General features: G+C 34.1%; 1 protein-coding gene across 3 annotated transcripts; it reads left to right on the top strand.

The window, feature by feature from the left end:
* The first annotated feature begins 5,773 nt into the window (after positions 1–5,773).
* On the top strand, positions 5,774–13,842 carry LOC135623153 (AP2-like ethylene-responsive transcription factor SMOS1). 3 transcript variants are annotated; one of them, XR_010491277.1, is made up of 10 exons: positions 5,774–6,107; positions 7,376–7,458; positions 7,720–7,728; positions 7,834–7,922; positions 9,950–10,023; positions 10,231–10,281; positions 12,506–12,576; positions 12,681–13,240; positions 13,340–13,495; positions 13,622–13,842. XR_010491277.1 is itself a non-coding variant. In XM_065125761.1 (9 exons), exons 1-9 carry the CDS (start codon positions 5,899–5,901, stop codon positions 13,394–13,396), a joined length of 1,200 nt encoding a protein of 399 aa, XP_064981833.1. In that variant the 5' UTR covers positions 5,774–5,898; the 3' UTR covers positions 13,397–13,842. The 3 variants fall into 3 exon arrangements, 2 of the variants coding, with proteins under 2 accessions (XP_064981833.1, XP_064981832.1); XM_065125761.1 differs by having other exon boundaries at positions 13,343–13,842; XM_065125760.1 differs by having other exon boundaries at positions 13,340–13,842.
* Positions 13,843–14,545: the final 703 nt, after the last annotated feature.

Genomic DNA, 14,545 nt, shown 5'->3' with positions numbered 1-14,545 from the left:
ATTATTTAATTTTTTTTTAGAATTATAAAAAAATTAATATAAATTTTTAAATACAAATATCATAATGCTAATAGGATCGAAGTATAGGGGACAATATATAATTAGCCCAAGGTATAGTAATTGATCAACGACCAATTGTATTCACTATTGGGTGTGACGGTGCTACTGCGGTGGAGTCGACACTGTTGTCAAAGACAACCCAATCGAGGACTGTGAAGCGATGGACGACAATGTTGTGTTAAAGGCATGCATAGAAGTCCTCATCGGGAAAAAGATTGTACATGGTAGATCACCATTGAATAAAGGGATCTTAGTAGCGATGTTTGGGTCGCTATCGAGGGAGATGGTGACCTCACCGGTGATTACCTAGTCATGGTGATGGTGTTTTAGTAACGGTAACTAGCAACGACCAGGTTGGTTGAGGCTAGAGTTTCCTCCTTGGTTTTGGTTAGCATGGAACTATTGTAGGACTCGATAGTAGGGTTTACATCTTCCGCTCCTTAAAAATCAATTTTACCTTTTTAAATTATATTAATTTCAATTAATATTTTTTTTATGTTTTGTCGTTCCAAAATCAAATATTTTTAATTACCAAAACATCGGTTTTACTCTTATGAAATTGTCTATTTTTGACCGATGTCCTCTATTCCACTTTTACCCTTCAGTTTACTATTATTCTTCGAACAACCATAATTCATGAATGATAACAAAATTATGCCATAAAAATCTAATAAATAATTTTCCAAAAATTAAAGAAAAAATAAATTATAGTTATTTTATTATTATTAATGTGATATAATTTATTATTATCCAAAATTAATTCCTTACGTTATTTAAAAATTTTAAGTATTATTTTAAAATATTTATGTGTCTATTAAATATATATGCATAAAAAAATAATATATTATTAATTTTCGCATGAAAGTATGATGTTTATTCTTAGCTATTGATATTACCTAATTGTGTTTATTGAAATTTATGCTCAATTATTATTGTGTTGTTTTATTGAATAAATTTTACACCAGTAAAGAAAATTTAAGTAAATGTATTTATAATTTATATTCTTAAGATTTATTTGACTAATAATCACGAAAGTGTTCTAAGATGATAAATTTAAGGAATGTAAATTATAATAAATAATTTATTATTTATTTTATATTTTTATTGATCTTTTAATCACAAAAGTGACTTCGATTAATAAATTTATAAAATATATTAAAAATTAATCATAAATGATATTAAGAAATAATATTCATAAATAGTACCATAATTAAAAAATGAAGATAATCTCAAAGAATAGTCTTTTTCAATTAATTTTATGATGGGAAAAGATAATATTATTAATACCATAATTATTATGTTTGAGTGAATACTATATATATCAATATTTCATATAAGGGAGAAATATAGATGATATCAATAGTTCATCAAAATATAATAACTCAAAATATTAATATTATTTTATATTTTATATTTTTAGTGATTTTTTATTTTTTATATACTCAAGCATCCAGTATCCTTGTTCTTCCAGGATTAAATTATTTAAAGTGGCTTGAGCATATATAGTTTACATTAAGAATATTAATATTAGATTTTAACCTTGCAGTACCTATTGAAAGATGCATAAATGTCATTGATAATATCACTTTGGAATAAGTAAATGAAATGAACGTATCAACTTGATGTTTACAAGAATAATACTTGCAAATAATATCAAGACCTCGTTACCACCGATAAATAGAACCATGGAATACTTAATAGCTATTGAAAAATGTTTTAATATTACTAATAAATCAATATTTGGCACTCTAATGAAAGAACTGATTTTTCAACATAATATGATGACACTAGAGGGTTAAAGAGACTAATTACGTATTATCCCTTATAGTTAACTACCTTTAGTATCTCGGTTTCTACACTTTAAAAAGTTATATTGACATCCTTATAGTTACGAAAGTAAAACATCTATATTTATATACCCTAATATTATTGATTTTACTAATAAAAATATGAAATTAATTATAAAAATAATAATTTTAATATTTTAATTAATGGTGACGGACGATAATGCAGGGCCATGGGTGATTGTGAATGAGGAGAGTAATGATGAGAGGTGAGAGCTACTCTACATCTATGTCGATGTCGACGTAGATGTAATGTGATGAAGGGGTTGCTCAATAACTATATTGATAATGGGTATAATGACATTCTCAACATCAAATTTTGTGACCCACATTTTTCTACCATCATCAAATATGTCAGTCGGGAGCTTAATAATCACTCGTCGACCAGCCTTCTAGAACTTCCCTTTCTATTCGATAATAACTATGGTGAATAGAGCTCATCCTTCGGTGAGCCTCTCATCTCTCCTTTTTCATACCCATGTTAAAACTGACATGGTAGTGAGGGGAGTGGTAAGAGTTTCAGGTTGAGTAAATTGTCTAATAGGTCAATAGTGAGATGACTACCATCTTCACCATAGATGTCATGGTAGCCACTAACATCCGTGTCAATGCCAATATAGTTGCCAAGTGACGAAAGGATTGCTTGGCATTTGCATTAGCAACGATGTAGATATAGAGTGACACTTATACAATTGCCAAGCTGCATCATTGACTCATTGGGCAAATCGCTCAACCTGAAGCTGGGGTCACTAGAGCTTCTACCGCTCCTCTCACTACTATATTAATTTCGGCATGGGCATGAAAAAGGGGAGATAAGAGGCCCATCAAAAGAGTTATATTCGTCGTGGTTATCATCGACCGGGAAGGGAAGTTCTGGAAGACGAGTGGTTGTCGAGCTCGTGGCGAATGTATCTGACAATAGTAGAAAAAATATGAGTCTTGGAATTCGACACTAAGTACACCATGGTATTTGTCATTGATGTAGTTGCCGAGTGACTCTTTTGTCGCTTTGCATCTGTATCAATATTAATACAGGCAGAGCGGTCCTCACCTCTCATCGATATTCTCCTCATCCACAATAACCACCCATATTTCCGAATAGTGTTATCGTTTACCACCACTAACTTCGTCCATCGCCACCAACTGAAATGTTAAAATTATCTTTTTATCCTTTATTTTTATGTTTCTATTGGTAAAACAAATGGTGTTAGAGTAAATGAATAGATGTTTCACTTTCATAATTATAGAGATGCCAACATAACTTTTTAAAGTATAAAGACTGTGATAACAAATGTAGCTAACTATAAGAGATAATATGTAATTTGCTCAGATTAAAGATTATTTTATCTGTATGACTGATAAAGCTATTAAACTCAATATCTTAGGCATGAATATTAATGAGCATTTTCTCATATAATTTATTCTTAATTAACTTCCTTCATAATTTAAACTATTTAAGATTGACTATAATATAAGTAAAGATAAATGAAATTTAAATGAACTGACTAATATGTGTAGGAGAAATTAAGATTAAGGCAAGAAAAAGTTCATCATGTTCTCGTTATTTCTCAAAGACTTAGTAATAAGAAAAGGAAAATGAAGTGTTATCGACCAAATAAGTTTAGGTTTGAAAATTTGTTTATCCTCAAGAAAAAAGAGTTTTCATAATAAAGTATCACATTTATGGTAAAAAAGGACATATGAATAAGGATTTTAATAAACACTAGACAAAAATAAGATAAAACATTTACCTTTGTATATTTCGAATCAAACATTACTTAAATCTCTTTTAATTCTTAGTAGATAGATTTTGGTATTTCAACCTATGCTATTAATAACTTACAAATATTTTTTCTAATAAAAAAACTAAAAGAACATGAAAGATTTATTATTATTCAGAATTGTCTCAAAGTGGATGTGAGACTAATAGAAACTTATCACTTACACCTCGAGACGAATCACTTGATGGATCCTGAATATACTATCTGTGTTCTTTTAATTTTTATAGATTTAGTTTCTATTTATAAATTGGATAAATGTGAATGTACTCTTTCTCTTGATTCTAAAAATCTTAATATGTTTTATGATTTAATAAAAATTATACTTTGAATTCTATATGATACTTTATATAGAGTTAATTTGAATCCTAAGTTAAAAAAAATATGACAACTCTACAATTGGATATTGTAACGAAACATAGTTCATTAATAAAGATTCATCCATATTGTGACATAGATGTTTGTTGGATAAATTAGAATATACTCTTTCTCTTAATTCTAGAAATCTCAATAGGGGATTTCTGTGAATGTGCAAAATATTTCTAGTGTTTGGTAAACAAAAGATGAAAATTATATTTTAAATATGCATTGAAGTAAGTGTTGTTTGGTAAAATTATATTTAAAAAATATATTCAATATTTATGATAAATTTATCTTTCTAATATTATATATATATATAAATTAATAGGTAAATAAATAAATAAATATAATCTTATAAAAACATTGTATGACCCAAATCTATAATATATAGAAATATAATCATATAAATAAATATAAAATAATCTTTAAAACTAAATAAATAAAAAATTATCTTATAAAAAATATAAATCATATTAATTTCTTTCTAAATTGTTTTGACAATCTTATAATTTTAGATAAAGTCATAAGGTATTTTCAAAATGTAAAAAATTATATTAGTATCATACAAAATGTATCGAGATTAGATATGATTTGAAAAAAATTACTAAACACGAATCAACATTTGAAATGTATATCGGACCTGTCAATACACATTTGAGATGAAGGTACATTTCAAATGTGCTCGAAATATATCTCTAAATTGTTAGAAAATAATTCAATATTTTTATAATAATTTAAACTTATTTTTTAATATTTATTATTGTGATATTTGTAGGTCAAAGTATTGATGATTCGACAAAGGAATGCTTTATTGAACTTGGAACAATCGTGCTTATTTCCATCAAATTCATCATATGCTCAAAAATCAAATAATTTAATCATAATCGATGATTATTATACTTTATAAATGGAAAATAATTCTTGCCCTGTCCAAACTCCTCGTTTTGAGCCAATGGAAGTATTGATCACCAGTGAACGCATACACCGGAAGCCGAAAACACGCACTCATGGATCAGTACTTCGCTAGAAGTCAATTAGACGAAATCAAACATTATAATTCAACGGGTGGGTCCAATCTTGGATCCGTCGTACACCACACTGGACCTCGGTTGGATTCGCGCCATTGAGAGTGATCGAACCTTGCTGGCATAAGGCAAGTGGGTTCGGGCGCGAATATTAAAGGGATTATTCCCAGTTACTGCACGCATCTCGGAGCACGATGGTGGTGTCGGATCATGGTTTGGAATGTATATGTCGGCACGGTGGAGGATTCGTGTTCCGTTCGAAATAGGCGACATTAATAAAAACCAAGCCAGATCCCACAACGCCTGTGGGTCTCACGGCACCCCCCTTGGACTTGTGTCGCGAAAATGCTGTCTGCTGGGTCGAAAAAGGAAGCAGATCCGGAGCTTCCCCGTTCTTCTCTCTCGGATTCGGTTTTCGGGCCGCCAGCCTCGGATTCCCCCTCCGCTTCCCTTCCCTTCCCTGATGTAACCCACATGAAACCTGCCGCGTGGGTCCCAATGCTTCCCCGTGCGTCCTTCCCCTTCCCGCAGCTTCCTCGAGCGATACCTCCGCTACCCTTATATCGCTACCCTATAACCGTACTCATGTGATGAATGGGTAGATTACTGGGACCCGTGCGGAACCGCGTCTTCGACAAGGTGAAGCACGTGAGACTGTCGGTACGTTTTTTAGTATCGTTTTCTCCTTTTTCTTTTCTTTGTTTTCTTTTCCTCTCCGACCCAAGCGCTTACTCTCCGGCGGGCGGGCTCTCCATTTGAATCCAAAGGCTGCGGAGAGCGAGAGGATCTTTCCGTCTCTTCTCACTCGCTCAGCTCCTGAGGGGCTCTTCCATGGCCACCGATCCTGGGATCCCCAAGGTGGAGGCGGTGGCGGTGGGAGGCGGCGAAGCGCCGTCGGAAGGCCGGAGGGAGAGCGATCCGCCGCGCCTGGAGCAGAAGAAGGCCAGGAAGGAGAGGGTGTGCACCGCCAAGGAGCGGATCAGCCGGATGCCACCTTGTGCTGCCGGCAAGAGGAGCTCCATCTACCGAGGAGTCACCAGGTAGATGTATAGGGTGGCCCCTGCGTTTCCTTGGATCGGCCCTTTATGCGTAGGCCATACTGATGCCGGTTCACTTCTTTTGGTTCGGGAGAACTGGGACGTGCTTAATGTGTTTGTTCAAATGCTCGAGAACGGTTTTGGCTTAATGCATGTTTTCCTTGTCTGTCTCTTTTAGACCCTAAATGTGATGAAAGATCCACGAACTAAAACTATAATATGCATGAAGAATCACATTCTGTGGGAAATTAAATAGTAAGAAAAATTCGTTGGTAAACATAACGTATGGTTGAAATACAGTACTCTGGAGCGTAATTCCTTGATTCGTGTTGTAAAGAAATCCTGTACTTGGGTTAGGATCTGGAATCTTCTAAATCATGCCAACTTGCATTAGATTTGGGATTTGTATACTAGGAAAAACAAACTTTTGTTATCTTTCAAGTCTCTTTTCAATATACTACCTAGCTAATCATGAGATTTGGATATAAACTCAAACTATGTGGGTGCTCCCTTCAACTAAGGATTCTTCTTTGTTTGTGTTTGTATGACCCTACACCTTCATTGTGGACATTATTACGATCTTCAAATTTGTAGGTGGATAGGTTTTGTGTCTCTTGTATGACAACATTGACAAGTATATAATAGTTATTTACTACAATTAATTTATAATTACTTTAATATTTTATAAATAAAATTTTAAATCTTTTGCATGAACTTTTGTTATTTATATTTCAGTTTCATATACTCTAAAATTAGATATCTTTATGGAGCATAAAGGCAAAATAGTTTTTTACCACATACTATTGTTGTCTTTGTTAGAATTCGTCTAATTATTTGCTACCTTTATGAATCTGTAATTTTTCGATTATATCTTTCTGGTCCTGATTTTCTTCTCTGTAGCTGATCCTGATTCTGATGTCGGTCTTGCAAACTAAGATTTGAAACTTATCATTGATATTTTAGGTTTCCTGTTCTTCTTTGGCTTTGTGATTCAACTATCTTCTTGGAACTAATTTAATATCTTTTGCACGTTGCCATTTTTGATACTTTCAGTTAGTTAAATTATAGTTTGTCTCATTTGGCTGATCTGAATTTCGTCATCACCTTAAGTCGTAGTTATTATTCTTTTCTTTTAAACTGCAAAACTTTTAAATCTGGGTAGATTATATGATGGTATTATATCCAATTTTTGCCATTTTTTTTTTCTTGTTTGCTTTTCAATTTCCCAAATTCAGTTATCTCATTGCATTTTCTACCTTCTCAAATAATAGGCATAGGTGGACAGGCCGGTATGAGGCTCATCTTTGGGATAAAAGTACTTGGAACCAAAACCAAAATAAGAAAGGAAAACAAGGTAAGTGCGACAATTCTCATAATAGACATTTGGAAAATATACGAGTTTGAAATTAGACCCCAATTGTTATCCTTTTTTTCCATCAACAATGGTGATCAAGGGATGATGCCTCTGAAGCACGGTTTCTTTTGTATATTTGTCTTCCATGAATGTGATATATCAAAATGCAAGGATGAATATGTCATCTTATTACTTGTTGTCAGCTAACTCAAATTTTTTTGATTTGCATGGAATTTGTTGGCACATGAACTGTATCTCCAGTATATTTAGGTACGCAGCAGGTTTTTCAGTAATCAGTAACTATCTTCCTTCTTGTTGTTTCATCATTTTGGAAGTTCATTTAGTTAATTCTCCCTGTGTGTTAATTCTTCTCAGGTGCTTATGACGATGAGGAAGCTGCTGCTAGGGCATATGATCTTGCTGCTTTAAAATACTGGGGTGCTGGGACACTTATTAATTTTCCCGTGAGAACTATATAAATCTGTAACATGGCTATTGGTTGTTGCTTTAGTTTAAGGTCAACTTATTGGTCTCCCCTTGTGGATATAACTCAGTTATAACGTGTAGCTTGAAGATCATTAACGAGTTCTGGTCGAACTTGTTTTTGTTATAAATGGTTGATGAATTGCCTACACAATTCATTAACAAGTGTCATGCCTATGCAATGAACAATGCCATGTCTTAGCACACATGTAAACAAAAGTTCACATACATTATCAAGGTGAATTGTATGCTAAAGTATAGGGGCTGTCATTTTCTAACTATGTTATTTTCAATTGCTTCCTGGTAAAAACTAATATTTAAAATAGACTTGTTAGCCTATTTAGGATGAATATAGCATTTGATTGCATGGATGTATTTCTAGTGTGTTGATACAAATTGAATCTAAGACATTCAACATGTTATATATGGAATGGAAATCCATGAACATGAAGTTCTGCAAGCTAAGTATATTTGTAAAATCAAATGAAGTTTGAGTTTTAAGGAATTGTGAGAATTATTTGAATACATGAACTAAAACTTCAGTTTGTTTCCCTTTAATTACGTGTTAATAAAAATGAGGTCACTTGTGCTCATGGTAATGAATTACATTGGTACAATGCTATTTGTGTTAGAAAATATTCATGTGTGTGAGATACAGATTGAAAAAAGACCAAGAGAATAACCCGAAATTACTAAGTATTAGAAAAGTTGTTGACATTTATTGGCTTTGACCAAAAACTTAACAAGCATAAGGTTTTAGGTTGAACTGACAAATCACATGTATATTAACTTGACTAGTTTGACTCAGACTCATCATCGTTGATTTTAATATGGTATTGGAGCCAAGGTTCGTAATAAAATAAATGAGTGAGCAAAAAAAAAGAAGTAAAGAAGGCTAAATTTTGGTTGCAACTCGGTGAAAAAGAAGAAATAGGTCCAAACCATAGTTTGACCTATCCTTATGAATAAGGAAAAGACGATTGAGCCACACGTGAATAGAAAAAGATGTTAAGAAATATTCATGTGTGTGCTAGAGATTGCTAGAGGACTAAGAGAACGGTTCCACATTTCTATGAATTGAAAGAGTCTGATGACATATATTGGGTTTGACCCTTAACTGAAAAAGCTTAAATTTATATATTGACCTGGTGTCAAATCGCATGTATGTTAACCTTGACTAGTTTACTTCGATTCATCATCATTGATTTTAACATGATATCAGAGTATGTCATGAGTTCGAATTCATCTCTTTCCCAGTGTCTAATTAAAAACAGTCGTGAAAGTACCCATTCATCATTTGAGCTTGCATCATACACGATTTCGTTCACACGTCAAGCCTAAACCTACTTGCTTTTGAGAGGGGATGTTAAAGAATATATTGGGTCATTTCCTAACAGCTTAAGCATTTGAGATTTATGGTCACCCAAACAAATATTTAATAATTTGGTCCATGACAAGGTCTAAAACAAGTTTATACTTTAACTATGAAATCCTATGTGCTAGCTATAAGCTCAATATACGTGAAATAGATTTTTGGTAAATATAGAGATTATACTCCTGTCTCCCATCGATACCATTGATGCTTAGATTTGAATCACTAACATCTTGCTGCTATGTGAGTTTGGTGCATGTTGAACATTATGGTATATCTATATGCTAATTGTCTAAGAATATTGAACCAGTAGGTTTGATACTTCTATTTAGTTTAGTATCTGTCAGCAAATTAGCTTATTATGATCAGGGAGAGCATGTGAAGCTTTAGTTGTGTGAGGAGCTTTTAACTGATTTTTGACACATAGCTAAATATGGTTTTAAAGCTAGGATACTGGTCAGTTGCAATGCTTTCTACATGTGGAATTCTTTTCTTCACAGGCTATTGGGATTTTGTGGTACTTGATGACATTGACATGCCAAAGTTACCTATTTACCATTTCTAATCTTGAGCTTATTTGGTGATCCTATTCAGAATTATTCCTTTAATCACACAGCTTTTTCTAATATTGTGCAGGTCACGGATTATGCAAGAGATCTTGAAGAGATGCAGATGGTTTCAAAGGAAGATTATCTCGTGTCTTTAAGAAGGCATGGACAGCTTTAGCAATTTGGTGTTTGGATTCTTTCGTCCCCCTTTTTCTTTGCATCCTTCTTCATGTTTTTCTTTTATGAGTTGGCACAAGTAGAGGCCATCAGTAGTTTTGATGACAAACTCCTGCTTAAAAGAGCTATAATTGGAGGAAAACTAGGTCATCTTAAAACATTCTCTAACACAATCATTTTTCTCTTTTACAGAAAAAGCAGTGCATTTTCGAGAGGATTTCCAAAATATCGTGGGCTTTCGAGGTATGTGTTGATTATGGTCTGTATTGCAACCTTTTTATGTTAAGCACAACTTGGAGCTCACTTGCGTGAGTGGACCTTTCATGTTGAATAATTCAGGATTGTGAAGTGATCACATAACTTATGGATATTTGTTGGGCTGTGTTCATGGGGTTATATAATGTGCATGCAATAAACACAATAATATACCAATATGTACTGTGGTGGGTGTAGTTTTTCTTTTCTTTCTCTATCCTTGAAAATTATTTCGGACGATTTTTATTTGACCAAGTTCATATACTATTTAAAATTTCCAAAGTGAAACCCTAAATCAAGTTGGTCTGGTGTTTTGATTTTTTTGAACTGAACAACAAAGGCAGATAATTGGCCACGATACTAGAACACAAGGGTATTTTTTTATATTATTTTTTTCTAATTACCAGTTTGTATGAACTGATATGTGCATCATGGTCTCATCAGCTATAATCCTGGCTGTTGAATCAACTATCACTTAGTGACAAATATGTTTCACTTCAAATGTAGAAGTAACATAAGCATTAGTGAAGCATTATAGAGAAACCAATAATCATAGATCACTTCTTTAAATGGTTTATATATCAATGTCCATACCTACTTTGAGGCCGATAGTTATTTCCTTTTGTTTGGAAATAGTTTGCTTTTGATGAGTTCTCATGATCACCAGATGATATTGATTAATAAATTATTTAGTAACAAAGTCACCTAAGCAAAGATCCCCATGATCTTTTTCTAAATTAAAATTTACAATTAGGTTATAAAATTAGGTGGAGTGATGGTGTGCTGAATCCTAATATAATCTGGCTGACATGGATTGCTGATATTGACACTGATTCTGTTAAATGGTTCAGGAAAATCAAACATGGAAGTTATTAATATGCACAGGCTTGCTCCTAAACTGAAGATCACAAGAAGTCTATCATGTTAGGATGACCTGCCTTGACCTTTATAAGTATTGGGTTAATCTTTACTCTTTCTTTTTTCTATAACTACTAAGTCCACTCTAACCACATATAGAATTGTTTCATCTTTATGACAAGCAATTATCTCAAGCTGATTGATGTAAATTATATAGTTGTAATTTTGCATAACAAATTGACTATATTCAGTTGGGGTTCTAATATTTATGTAAATAGAGTGTTTCATGAATAAACCATAATAGGTGCAAACTTCCCAAAGATGGCATTCTGGTGTTTGGTGAGGACCTGAGATAGCTTAACCAGAGTTGCGAACCATAAAAACTGGTAGAACATGATTGGGTGATGACTGAATCCAAGTTATAAAAATGTAATCGATCAGATTGTCTGAGTTCAGGTCAACATTTACTATTAAGACAACTAGGCTAGGCACAAAACCTGTTGCTAAACTGCCAATACCCCAGTTCTCTTCATCCGTACCTGTCCCGTATAGCATTTCCCATATGACTAGGAGTGCATAGAGTTGGAAGCACATCTGGCAAACAAGAACTTAGGTGCCTTGTGCCATGAAATGTGCTGTGCAGCTACTGGCACAAAATTTACTGCTATGTATTTTTATGTTCGTTTTTCAAGCTTGCCTAGCATGCACTGAAGAAATGTTTTATGGTAACACTGCATGTGTGCCAACCAAGTAGTTCTTCAGGTCAATGCATCTCATGCTGAATCCATGGTTGGGAAATTGCTTGAATATATGAATATAATCAAAGCTTTCGTATGATCATGTTTTTACAAAATTTCTTTTATTAGTTGATCTCATCATTTCACTCAAGACTTCATGTCCCAGCTTGTTAGGTATCTGGATCCATGATTTTTTAGTATTGGACTATTAATTTTCTTGCACCTCTAGAGTCATAGTGACTGATAGATATGCAGGATTTACCTTATCAGATAACTAGATATCCCAGTTAAACCACTCTATCGGGACTATTGCTGGGGTCTTTTGCTGAGAAACTGTCACCAGCAGGTTAGGTTTATATCCCAAAAATCTTACCTAGATATTGAGGCTCAACCATATCTAACCATGGTAGATGCTTAATTTTATCTGCCAAACTCAACCTTAATTAATTCAACCTATGGCCAATTACTTATTCTAAGTGACTACATATTTAATTGTATAAACAGTTGACTTAGAAAGGAAGTACGTGTTGTCTTGTGATTTTATTTAAAAATGTCTTTTACTTCTTAGTATTATTCTTTATATAGTTAATTTTAATGATTTTTTTTTTTTGACTCAGACAACCTCAAAATAATCGGTGGGAAACACCTTTCAGACAGATGCCAGGGGATGAGTATTTCAACAATTGCAGTAAGTGCACAAACAAAACCTACTTGAAACTCGAAAAGCTTGTCAAAGCTAAACTCCAATGTATTGAATTGTTGGATGGATTAACTAGATTTCTCGCATGTAAGGTACAAGCAGCGATGCAGCTACTGATGGAAGATTTGCTGGTATTGCTGGCTTGGAGAGGAAAGTAGACCTGACAAGTTATATCAAGTGGTGGATGCCCAAGAAGGCTCGTCAACCTGAATCAGCCTCTCCTGTAGAAGATGTTGGTCGTGAACTTCGAATGTTAGAATGCTCAGTGCAGCCAACAGAGCCATATAAGCTGCCTTCTCTTGGCCTTCCTGGTAGAGGTGATGCTCCACAAAGGTTGTCTGCATGTAGCATCTTATCTCGCTCTGACTCCTTCAAGAGTTTCCTGCACAAGTCATTGAATTCAGGAGATATCAAGGATGATGGTTCGCACAAAACGATGGACCACGAAAAGTCCGTTCCCCTGTTGTATTCTGGTTGCGGCCTTGGTATATCCGGAGTAAGCGTAGCATTAAATGAATTGCCTGTACCAAGAACAGCATACCAGATGGCTCTTCTTTCTGCACCACTGAGGAGTAGCTATCCAATCGACCCAGCATCGGAACCCCTACTGTGGACAAGTCCACCACCATCTCAACAACCTTTGGGAGAACCAGTTGTGTCTTCATCTGCATCAATTTGATCATTAACCTGCTGAAAACTCTTTTGTCTACTTTGTCCTAATGTTTGGTTCCTTTTCTTCCTCCTGTTGCAGCAGCTTAGGAAGAATGAAATGACTAGCTCTGCATATGCATACCAATGCCAGGACTGAGGCATATCAAGTTCTATAAAGGCATATCCAACGTTAGAAAGAGCTGTGGATGCTGTGGTCTGAATGCGGTAGCACGTTATAGTGAGTCTCCTTTTGATGGTAAGCGTCAGCCACGTATATTGGTCATATTCTGTCTATATATAACAACATCATATGTTAATATGAGCTGCTTCTTGAATGGAGGTTTTGAGGTATCCCAGTTGACATGGCAGACTTTTTTTGTAGAAGACAGATCTACTTTCCTGGGGTACTAAGAATAAGCTACAAGAGCCAATCAGTTATTACTTACATGGTACGTGTGCTTTTACCTCCTAGGACTTGAGATTTGACTTGTTACGAGAATAATTTCCATTGAAATTGTAGTTGACGTGAAACAATTATGATATTTAGAGTGGTGTTCCATATATTTCGTCCCTGTTTCAGAATTCCAACTCCTTTCCCCTCAACCTGACATCTTCTCAAATGGTTTTGTTGTATTATCATCAAGCCAGTTGGTGTTTGTGGACTGTCTATTTTCTGGATGATCTTTCAAGTACATATATTCTTTGGCAGCAAGATAATCTTTAATGGTTTAAAATTGGGTACTGGATCCATATATCACCTTTTGTCTAATCGGTACAGGTTCAGCATATACTGGCATACAATAGCATGGTACGTCGATATAATGGTCAGTACTAAGAAGGCTGGAGTAGGAAGAGAAGAGAAGAAAAGAGAGAGAGAGAAGCCACGTAGGAGGTGGATTATTGAGGTACTAACCACTGAATCGATATGTACCGGTCTGGATGGTGTTATAAATCATGATTCTGACTAGGAAATTAGATGGGATATTCTCTCAATTATTTCTCTTGTTCTATCTATAATCATGTAGAGTTAGGATTTTTAAGCTTATCCGAGCATCCATCCTCTAAGCTGATTTTGAACTGATTTATTATATTAGTAATTGATTTTGGGGGTCTAGACAAATCTTTCTCCTCTAAAATGGAGTCTAACTAAATAAGCATTAGATTCTGCCATGTCGTTTGTAGCACATGGATATGAGATTGAAGTGATTGCCAAGATTATTGGATGAGATACTTTGATTGAGGCTGCCACATTGGACGTTTCAAATATTTTTACTCGAGATGAACACATCATACACTAACTTTGACG

Source organism: Musa acuminata, chromosome BXJ2-9 (genome assembly GCF_036884655.1).
Source record: "Musa acuminata AAA Group cultivar baxijiao chromosome BXJ2-9, Cavendish_Baxijiao_AAA, whole genome shotgun sequence".
In the NCBI taxonomy this organism is placed as follows: Eukaryota; Viridiplantae; Streptophyta; class Magnoliopsida; order Zingiberales; family Musaceae; genus Musa; species Musa acuminata.
This window is presented reverse-complemented; position numbering and strand designations above follow the sequence as displayed.

What these genes read in the sequence shown, in the direction of transcription:
- LOC135623153 (XM_065125760.1), top strand. Translation starts at nt 5,899, where the DNA reads ATGGCCACCGATCCTGGGATCCCCAAGGTGGAGGCGGTGGCGGTGGGA. An exon ending in GGACACTTATTAATTTTCCC is followed by an intron (nt 7,923 to 9,949) that starts GTGAGAACTATA and finishes AATATTGTGCAG; the next exon opens with GTCACGGATTATGCAAGAGA. An exon ending in TATCTCGTGTCTTTAAGAAG is followed by an intron (nt 10,024 to 10,230) that starts GCATGGACAGCT and finishes TCTCTTTTACAG; the next exon opens with AAAAAGCAGTGCATTTTCGA.